Source organism: Nelusetta ayraudi, unplaced genomic scaffold, assembly GCF_046127955.1.
Source record: "Nelusetta ayraudi isolate G7.1 ecotype Tasmania unplaced genomic scaffold, CSIRO-AGI_Nayr_v1 ptg000048l, whole genome shotgun sequence".
Classification (NCBI taxonomy): domain Eukaryota; kingdom Metazoa; phylum Chordata; class Actinopteri; order Tetraodontiformes; family Monacanthidae; genus Nelusetta; species Nelusetta ayraudi.
The window spans coordinates 11,486,370-11,504,397 of record NW_027466098.1 but is presented as its reverse complement, the minus strand read 5'-3'; the positions used below and the strand labels follow the sequence as shown (position 1 = coordinate 11,504,397).

Genomic DNA, 18,028 nt, shown 5'->3' with positions numbered 1-18,028 from the left:
TGGTGTCCCGCTGCTACTTTTGATCTATTCATATTTTAATACATTCATCATTGCTGCCCCGGCATCCAGAAATCACCTGTCAGATCACAGAATAAATTAAACCCTGGCATTCTGTTTTGTGAATAACAATAAGGCTGATTCTGTGGTGCCGCTGCCGAACCGAGCAGGAGGTCATATGTTAAGTTGCTGCCAGGTAACTGAGTTGTGTTTATGCCGGGGAATATACACTGCATGAGGGGATCATGTTTCCTACAATACATTCTGCCGCTGCAGTGAAATGGCAACATACAATAGTTCAGCACTGCATATGGAGACAAAAAACTATTAATCAAGGATGCAGAAAGCATCCTCGGGCAAATTAGCACCTCTGCAGCGTGCTCTGCTATGCATGGCCCCGGCTCATGGAAAGCCCCCTCAGTGTGAGGGTATTGTCTCTGGACATGGGAGATGGAAAACATGTTGTAATGTTGTAATAAAAAAAATTTAACCACTAGAGAATTAAAATGACCAGACTAGAATAATACTAGATCATCTTTGTTCGATAATAAAAGCTGTTATAATGCAGTTATAATCTACACAGATCATTTTGCAGCTAATTTGCAATACCAAAACAAAGAAATCAGCAAAATCCAAACATGGTGAACACAGGATTCATCACAGAGCCAACCTCAAATGAAATCTGTTGGTATAACTTTTACTCATACTTTCACTAATTATGACTATTACTTACTTTGATTACCAAAACAAATAAACAAAACACAGATCTTCCTACAGATTGACAGACAGACATTGAGGCGGTCTAAGGGGTCAGGGTAAACACCTGGATGGGGGTGATCTCCCCAACTGAGTACCTTTGACATCATAAACGGCTGATTTACGCTCCTCTTCATTACGCTTTAACCAAAGCAACTACAAGAAGTAAAGAAAGGACTTCCCTGAGTGCCTGTTTTTAGAAAACAGTGGTCATGAACTGTACCATCTCTCATATTCATGCATTGAAGGAAAAAAAAACTTGATGAAGATACTGTTAACTAGCTGCTGCGGCTACTAGGAGGTAACAAGTATATTTAGTATATTTTATTTATTAGAAAGGGCTGTGGTGGAGATATTTCTTGCACTGTTTAAAGGAGATGAAAGATTGGGCAGAAAAAGTTTTCACCTAAATTCTAAGTTTGATCTTGTCATACTTAAAGTAGGAAAAACAACCAGGCAGACCTCTTTACTTCCAACTGTGCAGACTCTAGCCACTGGGCACATTTCTTCCATTATGACTGATGCATGGAGTCTCAGCTGATTCAAGTGTGGCACGGTGCAGGATGTGCACAACAAACCTTGTAACATGGAGAGTCACGTCAGTGAGCAGTGACATCGGCGGTTTGAGCTCCTTCCATCAAGCTCTCAGTTGTCAGCCTGATCACAACCAACAGATACAAGCACTCCTTTACTCCATCTGATCAAAGTGTTTCTTTTTCTTTGTTCCCTCGGCTGATTTTAATGGCTGGCCTCGGCCCACTGAGGGTCCACCGTGTTCAGCACATTAACCATTTCATTATTTATTGGCGAGTTATCTGTTGTTCGCTTCCTGTTTTTACCTGCTTTTATGTTTCCCACTCCACTTCCGCTGCACAAATAATTGCTCTTCTGGGAGCAAATGCACATTTTTTCTTCTTCTTTTCGTGAGGGAATATTATAAAACTGGAAATTGCCGTTATTGCGGTCAACACCTGGTCATTAACTCTTGGGAACACCGTGCTAATCATCCCTTAACCTTGGTTCTGCTGCTTTTAAAATTTTGAATAAACGGCCTGTGTTGAATTCAAAGTTGGACTTGTGCTGTGTCTTAAAACAGTATTTGACGCTCCAAACAACCAAAGCTTGGAGGCACGTAAGGCTAAATGCCTCACTTTATATCTAACAGCCCCATAGTGCCACTGGCATTCCTCTTTTTCCTTCAGAGTGGATTGTTATTATGTTCACACAATTTACAGTAAAATGTGAATACGTGAGGAAAACAATAAAGCAACATTTGTGCACTACACTGGCTGGCTGGCTTTACTTCATCATTCCATTCAGGCCTGAAGCCGCTTCCCTTCTTGAGCAGCAATGCCGCCAGATGAGGTCAGGGACTGTCGCCGCCGCAGTACAAAAAACCCCCCCAAAAAAACCACAGTTTACCCAACCTGAAGGAAAGTGAAGTGAATACAGCGAAAACATGTAAAGTTGGAGTAAACAACCTGGAGGACTCGACAAAACCCAGTGGGAGAACATTGCCCATGTCAAGTGGCGAAAATCTCACCGCCGCTGAGTCACTTTAGAAAGACACAAGAAGCAAGAGATGAGAAATTCGTCGACCGTCAAAGAACCTTTATTTGAGCGATAGTGAAAGACAGACTGAGTCCAGTAAACACGACAACAGGTTCATCACCACAGTAGGTGCCCCCCCCCACCTCACGTTCAAAGGGGGCGGCGGTTAAGTATTCATTCAAGACCAGCGAGAGGACCAGAGAGGCTCCTACTCCGACTTCGCGCCGTGAGCTTTGTTAACAAATGGCAAATTACGCCGGCGACCAATTTGATTCGACCGCTAATAGGAGATAAGTAAAGGCATAACAAAATTAATTCTGCTTTTGTCATCATCGTGCCTAATTCATTTTAACGGTGGCTTTTCTTTTACTCAGTCTGCTGCACCGACTGTCAGCAAAAACACAAAAATTCAGCCGTTGTAGATTTAGGGGGAACACAAACGTGACAAATCCGTGGCCTCTGGCGAACAACACAAAATAATCATCATGCACAGACCGACCACTGTTTCACCATTGGCGCGTCACTTGCCATTTACCAACACGCCTGCCGTCCGGCTTCCCCCTGTGGCGGGAAGCTCGTGTTTTGTGTCGCGCTGCTAAAACCCGCGGCGCCTCTCCGACTGTTTACACACGGACGGGGAGGATCGTCCCATGACTTGGATTACAATGCTGCAGTATTAACATCAAAACAAAAGCGAGTTTGTCGTCGTCTTTTCCACAATATTACACAATCACCACATAATGTTAATTGCTGCGCTGCGATTACAGGGGCGCCACTAAAGGGGATCTTACATACTTAGTACTAATTAAATAGGCTAATTATTGGACCACCTAGGCTGTTAGAAGGAAGAAAAAAAAAAAAAAGTCAAAGAGCTCTCTTGAGGCTGGAGCTACGTGCTGCGCGATACAGCGATTTGTCAAAAGCAAAACATCCCCCGGAACTTAAAAGCCACCCGAACACCCCGTTTCTTCTCTCAGCGCAGGTATAAAAACCCCCTTGACACACAGTTTCATTTGAAATATATAAAAATACACTCTCAGTTCTGAAAAGCCGGCAGTACTGAGCTACAGCAGGAACACCCTGCATCCTCTGGTCCCTCCACAGAGGCGTGTCGCCTCCCCCTCCCCTGTTATCACAGTAAATAACAACTCTGAGTAATTACAGACATTCAAACATGTATGTACAGTATCTAAAACATGAAAAAAAAAAAAAAAAAAGCAACATTTTTTTTTTCCTGTACTGGACAAAATGCACTTTGTCATGAAGTAACAGTAACAGCTGAAATGCAGAACTTTGGTCAACCAAAGAAATATTTACAGAAACCTCAGAAAGCTTTTTTATTTTTAAGGCCAAAATAACTTCGGAGTCGAAACGGAAAATATTTATTTCTTCAATATCTGGCAATGTGTATATATTTGTTATATATATATTCATATAAACCCACACAAAACTAGCAACATGGCCACAATAAGACTCAACTCAACCTTGAGTGCACATGACAGCATCAGAACTCATCACATATCGTATCATTCCAGTGCAGCAGTGGATGGATGCAAAGGCGTCCTTGAGGAAAGTCAAATGGAAATGGGTCTATTTTACAACTTCCCGTAAGCTACGGCAGTCGAAAAGGACCGAACTGAAGCTGCTGATGACAAAGACACCCTTTCCTTAAAGCAGTTCTTCATTTCACCCCTCTTCTTCTTCTTCTTCTTCTTCTTCTTCTTTTGAAACAATCCAGTACAATCCATTCTGTAAACATTTATTGGGTCCAACCGGCGATTTCCGACCTAATTCGAGTTGAGAAGTTACAGGTACCAACAAGCAGCAGCACTGCGTAAATCTGCAGAAGGAGAACTATTCAGTCGGATGCAAATACAGCTCTTTGATTCCTACATCAATGACGCGGCAAACTTGAGAACCGCTGCAGCTTCTATAGTGCAAAACAACCTCGGGGTCCGAGGCGTCTGTCGAGGTGCTGTGAAAAGCGCGTCGTGCCTGACTGATTAAAGAGAGGGGTGGAGAGACAGAGGAAGGGAATAACGGGTTTGACAATGGGCAGTGGAAGGTGTTCGGCAAAGGTCTTAAGACCGGGGGCTTCCACATCACAGGGGTCGTGTTTAGAAACTGAACATCACAGTGCTTCTGTGTCCAAAACACCCACAGAGGGGCGATGTGCGTCGTGTAATTAGGCGGGCACGGCAGTAAGAAAGGTACCCGGGAGAGAGAGGGAAAGCAAACTGCCGTGTGTGTGCTCGTGATTGTGTCCCTTTACCGAAAAGCATTCTTTCAGATTTATGGTCGGCCTCTGAAATGAGTCAGAGGCCGGCGCAGGAGGCGGTCTGAAAATCCCAAACCGCTTCCTCCAGAATGCCGAAACAATTCAGGCACAAAGTCTTGTGGACGGCGTCCGTCTAGCGGGTTGCAAATGTGTGTCCGAGTGGATGACCGAGTGTAGAGGGCCAAGCAGGAGGCAAAGCTGGATGGAGGATCCAGGGTGCACGTACGACGGGTGACACTGTCAAAACAAGGGACAAAAGCTGTGTTAAAGCAAACAAAAAACATATGACACTGAGTGACACGTTCCGTATCATCATGCAGGTCCAGTGTTTCCCACAGAGCAGGGAGCTGTAGCGGTTCCTCAGCTTTCTGAAAAAGTATCGCATTGCCCTGCAATGCATTGAATTGTGGTCGCACCTTGTCCCCAATTCACTGGTGCTCTTTGCCGATTGTCACTGTACGTGTATGTGCGCGCGTCTGTGCCTGTGCTGTGTGCACGTGTGAATGAGAGGGAGCGAGAAAGAGAGCTGTGCGTGTACAGGGAGATGAATTAACGGCAGTGGATTGAGACGTTTTAAACCGCATTAAGGGGCGGAATCAAGAATTGCGCCCCTAATTGTTTTTGCAAGTTGTCTCTGTGTGGGAAACACAACACTGGTTCCTCTTCAAGACCTCGGGTGTGTATTTTATTTCAAGCAACATTTACCACATGTTGAAACAGTTAGTTTGCCGTCAAATGATTCTGATGAAATTCAGGGGGAGGGTCAGAAGTAAAGAGCCTCAGTTCCTCTCTGCTCCGAGAGGGACTAAAAGGTTTCACAAGAGGAGGATAAAAACAGAAAGTCGTTGCCAGCCGGGCCGACGCGCAACATTACGCACTCATTCCGTCACTTGACATTGTTCGCACAATGTCGATGGTCCTTGTCCGCTCCGAGGGGGTTGCCGAGGACGTGCCTGCACCTGTTTGTTTTGGTCCACATGCGACACACAAGTACGGCACTTAACAAAGTCGTGCCGGTGAAATTTTGTAATTACCTCCTTTCACTTTGTAATTACAGAGATATTGTTGTGGCGGTGGTACAAACTGGAAAGAATGAAATGTAAAAAGTTGTTGCAATCAGAAGACAATGAGGTCGTACCTTGGCCCTGGACACTAAGGCCCCTTTGTTGTCCTCTCCAAGTCTTTTGCGATCCTTCTTATCTGTGTGGAGGTCAGGGAGTCGTGTCTCCACGATGCATGGAGGCCCGTCCCCATGTGACCAGTCCACCGCCGCCTCCTCCTCCCACTCCTCCCCCGTGGTCCTTGTCGGACTCGGGCTGGCTCTGAGCTCGCTCGGGCTTAGGGTTTGGCGTGCACGGCGGGTCGGGCTGCTGCACTGACATGGTCCTGCGCAGGTGGGTGCGCTTGCACAGGAAGTCGGGCTTCGCCGAGAGGCCAAACGAGCCTTTCCTCAGGACCATGCGAACAGAAGGGGATTTCTTGGGTCTGGCTCTGTGGCCGAACTGAAGGGTGGAGAGGTGAGCGGCGTAGCCGTCGCTCAGGAACTGAAAGTGCAGAAGACAGGGAAGACAAAAAGTCAGAGGATATTAAAACACATAAGGGAAAAGAGGTCAACGGAGAGGCGTGCTGCATTACCAAGCACTGGTTTTGGTACTTCTTTGAAGGTCGGCCAACAATATAAATCTGCGAGGGGCTGAGGCCGAGCATGTTGTAAACAGAGATGTCCTTCATGGAGCCGTAAGCAGAGATGATCTTAATGTGACACTGGGGAGAGGAAATAATCGGGCAGAAATGTGTGAGAGGCAGGAACACCACAGAAAGAGAGGAGCAGCGGAGGAGTCAAGATTGGATGTGTCCCCCCCCGGGACGTACCTCCTGGATGAGGTGCTTGAGAAAGATGGTCTTCTGCCTCAGCGGGTCGTGCACCAGGCCCTCGGAGAAGAAGATCATCCCGTGGGGGAAGTTGTGCTGCGAGAGCCATGACACCACGCGCTGCTTCTGCATGTCGGGGCGGCCCGTGATGTAGATGATCAGGTAGCCCAGGTCCTGCCAGTGCCTGCGGGTTCAACGCAAAACATTAACAAAAAAATGCCTCAAAATGCCAACTGAAGGGTCGCCGGCACCTGCCTGACGACGTCGACGGCTCCCGGGCGGACTTTGGGGTCGCTGCCCATGATGGAAACGCTGGCAGCGAAGGAGCCATCGATGCTGAAGACCACGCACTCCATGGCCCGAGGCAACACGGTGAGGTAGGCCTCCGCGCTGGTTTGATCGCCCCTTGGGGAAAAAGGCCGAGCGCATTAAAAATGACTGAATCTCGTTGACATCTTTTGGGGTTTTCTGGATGCCTTTGGATAAGCGCTTACTTGACCACCATTTTAATGGGATAGACTCCCAGTCCGAGCTTCTTGCTCTTGGGGACCGTGTACGCGACCCTGCCGCTGCTGTTGGTCACCTCCGTGTCGAAGTGCACCCAGCGGCCGGACTGAGGCTGCGTCATTAGAAAGATGTCCACCTGAGGTAGGAGCAGCGAGGGTCAGGCTCACATGATCTTTCTGTTCTTTTGGGGTTTTTTTTATGCACGCTCACCTTTTCACCGGTCAGAGTGACCATGTCCAAGGGGCCGTACATGAAGCGGCCGACCAGGGTCTGAGGTCCGTCCTCGGTGGCGATGACATCATTCACCCTGTGGTTGGCGGTGACGTTCTGCAGTGCAGAGGAGAACAGTGAGCAGGAGGCGCCACACTCGTTTGTCCAAACACAAGGTAGAGTGCTGCATCAGCTTGAGCAGGAAGTATAGACGGACTATAATTAAAGGTTAAGTGTGTAATATTTGGAGATTTCGAGATGAAACAGCGACATCAAGTGGCTACATTTTGTAGCGCTCACCCTCTCTCACCCTCCCTCTCCCAAGCTTGCCAGTGAGCTACGGTGGCCCTTGGTTTATTTGAGGATGCAAGCGTTCACCCTAGATACTAAAGGCGCCATCACGTGGACTGAATGGTCCACTTCAGCTTCCTTAGAAATTTGACGGTGTGACTGGGAGCAAGTCCTTTCCTCTATGTATATTATAATATATGTGAATAAGAACCGTTCTATGGGAAGGAAAATCAAATTACTTTTATTGTACTACAAGTATAGACTTTCATTAATGTATTTATGGGCAGTATATTAAGCATTTACCAATATAAAAATCGTAAATCAGGCCAAATGTTGCACACTGGACCTTGAAGCAATGCTAAACGTGCCCTTTTTCTTCTTTTTAGACATTTTGTTATCAAAATTTATCGCGCAAGGCTGCTATTCTTGGATTCCGGAATAAAAGATAAAATCTGAAAATGGGAGTAAAATTGGAATGTGAACACAAGCCAAATGAAATATGTCCTTCTTGTCATGTCTTATCATGTGCGGCCTCGATTCCACATGCTTCATTTGTGCTTCATTCAGTCGCAGAGCTGGGATCCAGCTGCCCATTCACTAAGCAGACAGTGTTCACAATGTCCCTGGTTGGCCAGATATACTGTAAATATCACTCACACACTATACATATATGTATATCTCATAGTGTTTTCTACCGCTACAGGACAAGCTTTGCATGGCTACCAGGCTCCTGTAAAACAACGCCGACGCTCAGCCCACAGAACAGCTCATTCCCACTCAGCGCGGACACCACTTGTGTTTCCATCACGCGTGAAGAGGGGAGAGCGCAAGCGTGCTCGCCCATCGGCTTTCGCAGTGTGAGAGAGATGAGGCGACGCGTCTGACTGTGGAAACGCAGCATGTGCGAGTAACAACAGCCACACTCCAGGTCTCAGCCCAGTTGTGATGAAGACCTCTTATCTCGGCGCCGAGGATCTGAAACAATTGCTAAAAAAACAAATCTCCCTCAATGGTTTCACGCCGCGAATACGCACATTTTAAGCGAGATAAGCCGGTAACAACAAGTACCTGCTGCATTTTCATTCATTAAGAGTGGCTATTTGTGCTTCCACAGAGAGTGGGCTATGCTTATGGGAAGGCAACTATATTGCACCATCGTTTCTGGAGCCAGGTATCATCCTTATCTCTCTCGCTCTCTCTCTCTCTCTTTCTTAAGTGGTACTTTTGCTTACAAAATGTTTTTTTTTATATTGTTAGATTCATCATCATCTCCCCTATGCACACACCTGCACTTCCTCAGCAGCAAAGCAAATGCAAAACATTAAAAGGACGTTACTATGGAACCAACGATTTGAGGGTGACGTACACTGTGAAAATTGCAAGCAAGACGATGGCAGTCCTGTATTATACCCTCACGATGCACTAGGGGTTTAGGGCAGTACATATGTCAGGCGTGTGTCAATTTTACGATATTTTGCAATCGTAGCCAACAAAGTTTTGACGATTTTGTCCAAGTGACGCAAGAAGAAGGAATTCGCTTTTGTGGAACCCTGACGAGCTGAATTTTGTATTTATCTCCTCGAAGTGTCTGACATCAGGAGCACGTCATTTGGCCAAGGACAAGCAGGCATAAAGATTCCACTGAAGGGAGGTGGGGAGGAGGAGGCCTTCACTGACTCTAACACACATGTTACCATGGTATTCTGGTTGTACTGTTCTATTTATAGCCCCGGTAAAAGCAAACAGTTACCAAACGTCTCTGGAAAATGACGGATAATAAGAGAGAATGCTGACTGTTCTACTCGGCAGGGCTCTGAGGTATCAGGTGATTGTCTGCCTGGTGAAGTGCTCCAAGGTTGCAGCAACCTCGGCAAATCACGACAAATGTATTTTTAGCTTTTAATGAATGCCAGGCAACTGTTGCTGAGGGCAAACTTTTGCCATCTCTGCGTGTGTGTCTGTGGGTAGTTGAGACAAAAAGGCACATTAGGAACAACAATAGAAGCTGCGTAATAAACCAAAAAAAAAAAAAAAAAAGCAATGCGTCCAATCCAAAGTGCTTTGTGAAATATTCATGAACCTGTAAACAACAACGCCGGTATCAAACTTAATTGAGCCGCCGCAGCATCACGCTTGTGATGGCCGATTTGCGATCCACAAAACATTGCTTATTTACCCTTAATTTGACGTGAGTCCTCCTCCGCAGCCATTTTTCTCGCGGGCTGGAGGGAGAGAACGGCGCCGAGTCCAGGTTGTCGGCTTCCTGGGTCTTCACACAGTCACATCGCATGAGCTGCCAAAACAACAACACACAACATGCCAGAAAATGAAGCGCACGCCCCCTCTGATGACAAACTGCAAGTAGGTTTCCAATGAAATAAATAAGACAAGGGGGCGCAATCCAATTTATATGGAAAGGACCCCTTGCTAGGAGACTTCAGTGGACCTTTTATGCTGCAGACATGGTGATTTCATCGCTGTATCGACATGAATCAGTTTCAGAGAGAAGCCTTCAGGAGCCCAAAAGACCCCGCATAAAAAAAAAAAATAATAATTAAAAAAAAAATCCTTTCCATTTCATTATGCACTGGAATTCTTCCCCATTGTGATTTTTAAAAGAAGGTTTTAAAGGGATTAGAAAATGGCAAAGGGAGATTCCATTGACACCGCGGGTCAGTTGTAAATTGGTGAAATTTCACAACTGGGAGGACTAAGAAGATTTAGATACAGTGGGGAGAAATACTTCCAAAGCTTCTTCTTCCTCTTTTTTTTTATTTAAAGAAACCTTGCCTGTCTTTTGCACACTGATTTTGACATAAAAGGAGAAATGATGAGGCTGTGTCGGCTCTTCCTCAGCGGCCCCTCAACAATCCTGGCACGTGATGTGGTATCTTAGCATTGCTGAAAGCCGCTGCGGAAAAATAATGATCTTCTGGCTTATTCGCTTCCTGATGGCGGTATCCCACCTCTAGTTATTCAGCTCACGTTTTCTCACAAAGAAGACGTGCCGCTGCAGACGGCAACTGAGTGGCAACACAAAGATGGGGATTTGTTTGTTGGCAGATTGCTGCTCATCAAGCGTCTCGTGTGCCGCCCCTACTGGTCTGGAGGTAAAGGTGCAGCTGTTTTGTTGGTGAACAGGGAGACTTTTCTTCTCTGTGTTCGGTGATAAACACCATTCACTGCCTCACTGTCTTATTTCAGATTTGAGAGGGTTGATAAAGTGGATGGCAGAACTGAGAGAACGGCTCAAACTTTATCTGTGGACATTTCAAAAATCTCAAAAGCTGTTGGCCTTTAACAGCTCAACTCAAAATCCTGGTCAGATTTGTGAGGTCATCAGATCATCCATATTTTGCAAGGATCAACAGCCAGAGGAATCTGAAATTAACAATAGAAAGAAAAAAACAACATCACTTGACATCAAGTGTGCAGGATTTTGACCTTTTGCCTTTTTGTGCAAAACCCTCCATCACTGTAGAAGGTGAATGTGTTTTTTTTTAATCACTGGGTGACTGCACACAGGTGGACAATTAAAAAAACTCCATCAACATTTCAGCTGTTCTGAGTAAATGAGTCTGTGTACACTATATTTTCCTCAGGCTCTGCCCAGAGAGAAGAGTTCATAAAAACCACTGGCTTCCTTCCAAATGTCTGTTTACAAGATATTCAGGTTGACATCAGGGAAAAGAGACTCTAAGCAGCATCTTTCCTCTATAACTCGAAACTCAAGAGGACACAATTCAATGGAAACACCTGTTTCACAGCTAACTGTATTTGCTTCTCAGTAAACTGAAACACAATCAAATCAAATCTTTTTTTTTCTTTTAGCATTATAAAATTGTACATAAAGCATTTCTGCCTTTTGGAAAAAGAAAGGAAACTGATGCTGGTTGAAAAAGAGACACTGGGAGGCACCGACTCAGAGTCAAAGCATTTGCTATTTATTTCAGCTATGAAACTATAAATGCATAATAACACATACTCTAATTCTGATTTTTTTTTTGTTTCACTGACATGCTTAAAAAATGTGTTTATATTGGGATATTTTATGTAAGACATTAATTAAGCGCAGAATGGGGTTCAAATGAATATAAAGCATTACTAAAGGTCTAAAAATTATATCTGAATTAACTCACAGCTGGAATTGTTTAATTTGTCACCTAATTAACTAAAACTACCATAACAAGTTGAAGGAAGTCGCTCGAACATAAATGACCCTTCACTTCAAGCCCCCCCTGAAAGGGTCGCTATCCTCTGTTAGCAACTGTAGCTATATGCGATAGCTCGGTTGCTCTGGTTCTGTCAGCTAGCTTAGCTCGCAGACTCTTTACTCTAACAACGTTCCTCAAGTGCTGATTTGCTCAATTTCTTTAAGTCTCTCCTATAGTTGAATCTACTATCCATTTAAGTTATTATTCAATGGAAAAGATGACCATTCATTTTTGTGCTGGCCCACCCAAATGACTATTTTCTGTCTGCGGCACTGGCACCAAGGCCTGGATTTGTCACGGTTTCTGCCAAGAAGCCCTCAGAGGACTGTAAGTCTTATACAGACACATATTTCCCTCTACATTTGTGTGTGTGACCACAAGAATACAGATACGCGTTAACATTTTCTAATCCACAGCACTAAGTCGATGATGCAGTGATTGGAAGACATCCCTTGACACCTTAAGTTATGGTTTGCAATCGAACGGCCTTAATGTCAGTATTGACTGAGGATTACAATTGCCGTTCCCCTCTGTCTCTATTCTTTTACTTCAACCGCTGGTTTCGCTGAGAAAGACTTTTAAGCTTTAGAGGGACAAAAGGATCAATAGTCTACTCATTTCGAGATATTTATTTTTCATCTGGGATGCCTGTGAAGCAGCACTGAACGGTTACTAACCTCCAAAAATCTCCTTTTTCCTCTTGTAATATCATTATGTTTAAGCTCCCTGCTAAATTTGATGTTTTGCTAAACCTTTAGTGTGGTTGGGACGCCTGTTGGGGGTTTTGTCTCTAACCTTTGAGGGGTGTCAATGTCCTTATTGACAGTCCAAATGGGTAATTTCCAAAATTCTGGTTTGGTTAGCGTACACATTCAGGATAGAAGTGGACTTTTCTCAGGTCTGCGGAGTTGGTTAAGACGCTAGAGGCATATATTATTCTTCCAACAAATATTTGCAAAGTGAAGTTTGCACACCACGGGCCATTCAAAGCCTGCAGCCCTCTTCTCTTTTCTTGGAACCGTCTTTCTGCAAGATACATTGCAAGATAGTGAGCACACCTGATCAACAAGGGTAATCGGATCGTTTGCCTACCTGTCGGAGGACAAAAGCTGCGATGTCAGTGGATTCCCAGTAGGAGGCGTGAAAGAGGTGGGGCAGAGCCACAGTGGGGAAGGCGGTCAGAACGTCGGGGCAGTACAGGGCGTAATCCAGCCTCTTGGAGCCCCACCAGCTGCTGGAAACTGGAGGCACGGACACACAAACACGGTCACACGCAAATGTGAAGTCAAAGCTGTGAAAACTGGAGAGCCGGCGCAGAATTTGTCTGAGGAATTGTAACCGAACAAACGAGACAGGACAAGCGCCACCTCCTGCCCACTCACTGTTGGCGATGGTGTTTCCCAGCTGGCCCATGGAGCAAATCGACGTCTCGCTTTCCACGCTGGTCACGCTGCCTCGCCGCCCTCCCTCCTCCCCTCTTCCTCCGGCCCCTGCCGCATCACCTCCGGCCACCTCGGGGGAAGGCGGTGACGCCGGGCCTCCCGGAGCTTGATCACATTCCAGAAACACCTTTTTATGGTCTTGAATCGCGTCGGCTGAGGGAGGACGGAGACAAGGACACGGGGAGGAGTGAAATGCCGCAATTGACCGCCTTCAGTCTTTCAATCAATATTGTTATTTTGCCTAATAAGAGAGCCTCTTGCTGCATATTGACTTGCTTTGTGTTACATCAGGGAGGACCAAAGGCAGGCACTAAGTATGAGTACAATGACAGAGGCTGCTTCCACTCCTCGTGGTGTTCAAATCCATTTCTATTGGCTTTGGGAAGTCTCTGCGCTCAACTCCTGCTGACAAGTGGAATGATTTTATCTGCTCTGCGACTTCTGCCACAGGCACATGTTTGCATAGATCTTCCCCGTTGGCCCAGTGATAATACAGTATAATGTGGTGGGAGTAGGGGTCCCCTGGAAAGCTGATTTCACAAGACCTAACGGTTCTTCTTATTACTCCCCAGATTGTCCAGCCCATCAATAATTTAGTGAGCAAGGAGATTTCAGCCGGGTTCAATATCACATTACAGCTCAACGCCACATTACATCCTGACTCACAGCCAAAATAATGCAGTTCACACCAAACAGTAATTCCTACATGGCGGGAAAATGGGAGGCTGAGAGCCGAGGCAACCTCGTGTCAAGCTGATCAAACTGAGCTGCCACAGCCAAGGAGAAACGGTATGTGTTCATCAATACTTAACATTCTGAGCCCCCCCTCCAACGTTGGTTCAAGTGTGTCACACTGCTGGGTCATTGGGACGAAATTACTTAAGATTAGTGGGCCAGCACACAAGAGCACAGCGGTAAGAAATGGCTAATGGGAGAAAGCAATTCTAGTTTCTCTTTCCCTGAGAATACAAGCTGTGTTTCCCTCTTCCACACCAATTAAGAACCTCTAAGTGTTTTTTCAGCCGCTCTCTAAAGAGATCTGGTTGTCCTGCTACCTTGCAGGACTTTGTTGTGACGAGAGATAAGGTGCGAGTCTTATCGCCAAAGCGCACTGAAACCGCGCAATGCGGCGCACATCTCAAGCGGCTGCCGCTACGACTTCAGCGACGGGCCGCGCATCAATCCGTGTCCTGCCAAAGAAAATGAGTACAAAAAAATGAATGAAGGAATGAATAGATATGACGACAGAACACCTTCCAGTGCTTCCAGTGTGTGTATGAGATAAGCCAGCTAGTCCTTGGGGCTGATCAACTGATGAACTTCCAATCTCAATTATTCATGTCAATCCAGTAGGACATCCTTTCATGTGATGGAGTAGGATTGTGCCATTAAACCGCCGGCTGCAACGGCGATCAGAAAGGTTACGGAGAGCAGAGATAAATTTTATGAGCGAGGGTGCCGGCTTGCTTGGGAAGGCGAGGCGGAAGACGTCACGTCTGGGTCTCTCCAGGACCTCGTCGCATCTCCCTGAAGACGTTATTTCTCAGGTTTTACTGCTGGGGTTTTACCCTACGCTGTTTGCGTGTGCACTCGGGCACCAGGCCTGTAACGGGCTGCGAGACGAAGCCACATGTTGCAGGACCGGCGACTGCAGCAGAATACAGATGAACTCCAGCCCCCCCCGAGCCGCGAGGGAGGATCGGATGAGCTTAATAACTCCCCACAGCCAAGGCAACTGACGACCGGCCGCATTATGACGGTAGAGACGATGACATTTGACAGGTCCTCAGCATGGAGCGGGGTGACTTTGTCATGTCCCTAATGGCGTGGAGGAATTATCTAGAATCTACAAACCTGCACAAAGGCTGCTTTATAAACCATTAATACTGTATCATAGCTAAACATTTGATCATAGTTGGTTTAATATTTCGCCAGACTTCATATCAGACAGGAACACAGTGGTGTGGTTAATGTGCAGCACATTTGCCATTCACCATGAAAAAAAAAAAATGGTGAAAGCCACGCTGGTTAAAAAACAGCGTCTCTTCTTGTAATTGCAAAGTGACAGCCTCAAATTGCACAGTTCATGTCGAGGCTAGCCTGTCGAGATTAGCGCACCAGAAAGTGTCGCGCTTTGAAGTGTACCGCAGTTAAGTATTCCACAAAAGTGTGCGTTCTGGTGAGAAAAACATCATGAATTAAAATGAAAATTGAATTTGTCGCGGTCTACTTTGGATTAATCACATCAATTATACAATTCAGGAGGCACTTCCACGTTTATGTTTGTGCAATAGAGGCTTTTCTAAAGGGAGAAAAATATTTTGTATGCAAAGGTACCGCTGCGCTCTCCTGCTGGAGTTGACATGGTCCAGTGTGTTCACGAGTAGGTTTTTTTTTTTTTTTTTTTTTTTTTTTTTATATATTCTGCTCGATTGTCACCGGAACGCGATTCAAATTGTGAAAGAGCGACTTAGCAAAACAAACAAAGATCTTACAACCCGTCCTCTTTGGCTTGGCTGCAAGGACGGCAACTGCGAGCCGCACAAAACATGTACGAGTGAACAAAAACATTTTCATCGCCAAAGAACAGGACGATTTACATATTCAAGACTGCCTGAAGTGATTCATATATCCATGAACACATACTTATGCACCAGGCTCACATGTGATTATGAATGCAACCCAGAGAGACCTTATTCTGCTTCCAGCCCCGGGAAGAGGAACTCGGTTCCTTCACAACACAATGAGCAGAAGCGCAGAGGGAGAGAGGATTATCCCGACATACAGGCAGGCAGGCAGACAGACAGACAGAGAACAGAGATTCGTGGAAAGATGGGTCCATAGGACCTGACGCATTTTGTGAAACACACAAATTTTTCCCCTCCCTAAAAGAAAAACTGAGGGAACTGGCAGAAGGGATGCAGATAAAAGAGAAGAGAAGATGCAAGAGAAGCTGCTGTTCAGTCCATCTGGATGTCAAACTTAGGGGGAAAAAAAGAATTGCATTTAATAATAATAATAATAATAAACTTTTATTTGTACAGCGCTGAATCACAACCAATGGTGTCTCAAAGCGCTTTATACAATCAGAGAGAACCAACTGGGCCCCCGGAGCAAGCAAGATGCCACAGTGGCTGGGAAAAACTCCCCTGTGGGAAGAAACCTAGGGCAGAACCAGACTCCAGAGGGCCATCGTCTGCCTGTGAGTAGTTGGGGTGAAATACAATAATAGAGGAGAGACAGAGAAAGAGAGAAAGGAGCAGAGTGAGCCAAGGTGGCAGACAGGACAGAGTGAAAAACAGATACACCAACCAGGCATTCACAAAACGGATATAAACACAAAGAATAGGAAATAATTCAAGGCTGCTGTCTGCGTGGGCTGTAAGTGTCCATGCTTTGGAAGGCAAGAGCCGAGCTCGATGGACAATCTGCCGATAGGACAAGTCCAGGTCCTAAGCGTGGTGGTGGGATGAAGCGATGACAGCAAGACCCCCCAGGACAGCACAATCCAGCTCCTGGCCCTATTTAAGATAGCGGAGCGGTGGAGAAAAGCAGGTGATGACAGCAAGGAGAAAAAGAGGCCGTGAATGATGATGAGGACGTTTGCACTGCGGCCTTGAGAAGACCCTGCAAGTTGGGATTCAGTCGGAGAATCGCCCCTCCTCCTTTTCCAGACTCCAGCTTGCTCTATGGAAGCGTGGGGAAACATCTGTTCATCATGTGATCAATACTGATGGGGGAAAGAAGACCATTTCCAATGCGCGGCCGCTGCCTCGGCTGATCATATTTTCCGATGAAGCGCAGCTGGAAATCAATAAGGGGAGATCTCGTTCTTTCCTTATTAGCAACATTCATCATAATAAACCCCCCCCCCCCCCTTTGGCAGGTGTTGATGTCACCGTGAATGTGATTGGCTATCCATGCCTTCGTAATGACTAATTACACCGCTGGGGAGCAGGAAGTGGCTGATGCGTGCCCTTGTTTCGTCTGCGCGCGGCTGGCGGACTCCCGGCGCGGCGCGACCGCGAGGTCTCACTCGTTCCTCCCGCCTGGAGCGACAGTGGAAAGCCCTCAAATCTCACCGCGTTCCGATAATCAATCCGCCTTTTTGTGACAGATGAAAAGCCGGCAGGTGCGAGAGAGATTGCGCAGCAGCGAGGAGTCCGCGCCAAGGCGATTCAGGGAATGTCTTGTAGCGACAAGACGCTGCTGTATGACCTAAACAATGGCCGACGTGAAGGGATTAGCGTGGACGGCGCTAAAGCTGCAGTTTCATCAGGATATTTTCAGATTAGAAGAATGACAAACCCACACAATGGTGCGTCTGAGTGGAAAACGTTTCTGCTCCACTCCGGGCCGCCCTTGCGCGAGCTTGATTCGACTGCATCTCACGGCGGCTTGCCAGAGGGCAGCGATGTGAGGCTCGTCTCAAGCTTTCCATCGACAGGAAATCTCATGGATCCGCTCCGACGTGATACGCAAAAAGACAGATTCAGATGCTTTCTGTGGGCTCCTCTTTGTGAGGCGGACTGGTTGAAATGACAGATTTCACTGAGCTCGGTTGCATCTGTATCTCCCCTGGATTTCCTTTTTCTTTTTTAATTTGGGCCCTAATTGCCTGGCAGGACAATTTAAATGTGGGCGGCGCTGTGAGGCTACTGCGTGTGCCTGCAGTTCCACTTCAACGCTTTTATCAGGCGGCGCCAGCATGCCGCACTGCCTCTGGCTCAAAGCTATTAAATTAATACATCAAAGCTCAACCGTTTGGTTTGGGTGAAACCTCAGCCTCGCATCGACGACCTCCCGTGGGTGCCTGGTGTCGGGTGGAGCTCATACACGGTGTAATATTAACAGCCTCATCAGTAAAATGATTGGCTTGCACTTCCTGATTAAAGTTTTCTATTATTTCC

The 18,028-nt window shown here is 46.3% G+C and overlaps 1 protein-coding gene across 2 annotated transcripts in view; it reads right to left on the bottom strand.

Moving 5' to 3' along the window:
- Positions 1 to 2,343: 2,343 nt before the first annotated feature.
- Positions 2,344 to 18,028, bottom strand: part of pitpnm3 (PITPNM family member 3) — a 77,492-nt gene continuing 61,807 nt past the window's right edge. For both annotated transcript variants that reach the window (XM_076036344.1, XM_076036345.1), the window contains exons 11-20: positions 13,059 to 13,271; positions 12,769 to 12,917; positions 9,639 to 9,755; positions 7,172 to 7,288; positions 6,949 to 7,097; positions 6,710 to 6,859; positions 6,455 to 6,638; positions 6,218 to 6,346; positions 5,721 to 6,126; positions 2,344 to 4,819 (exon numbers count right to left, since the gene is read on the bottom strand). In XM_076036344.1, coding sequence (XP_075892459.1) covers positions 5,794 to 6,126; positions 6,218 to 6,346; positions 6,455 to 6,638; positions 6,710 to 6,859; positions 6,949 to 7,097; positions 7,172 to 7,288; positions 9,639 to 9,755; positions 12,769 to 12,917; positions 13,059 to 13,271 — 1,541 coding nt within the window. In that variant the 3' untranslated portion in view covers positions 2,344 to 4,819; positions 5,721 to 5,793. The remainder of the gene's footprint in view (positions 4,820 to 5,720; positions 6,127 to 6,217; positions 6,347 to 6,454; positions 6,639 to 6,709; positions 6,860 to 6,948; positions 7,098 to 7,171; positions 7,289 to 9,638; positions 9,756 to 12,768; positions 12,918 to 13,058; positions 13,272 to 18,028) is intronic.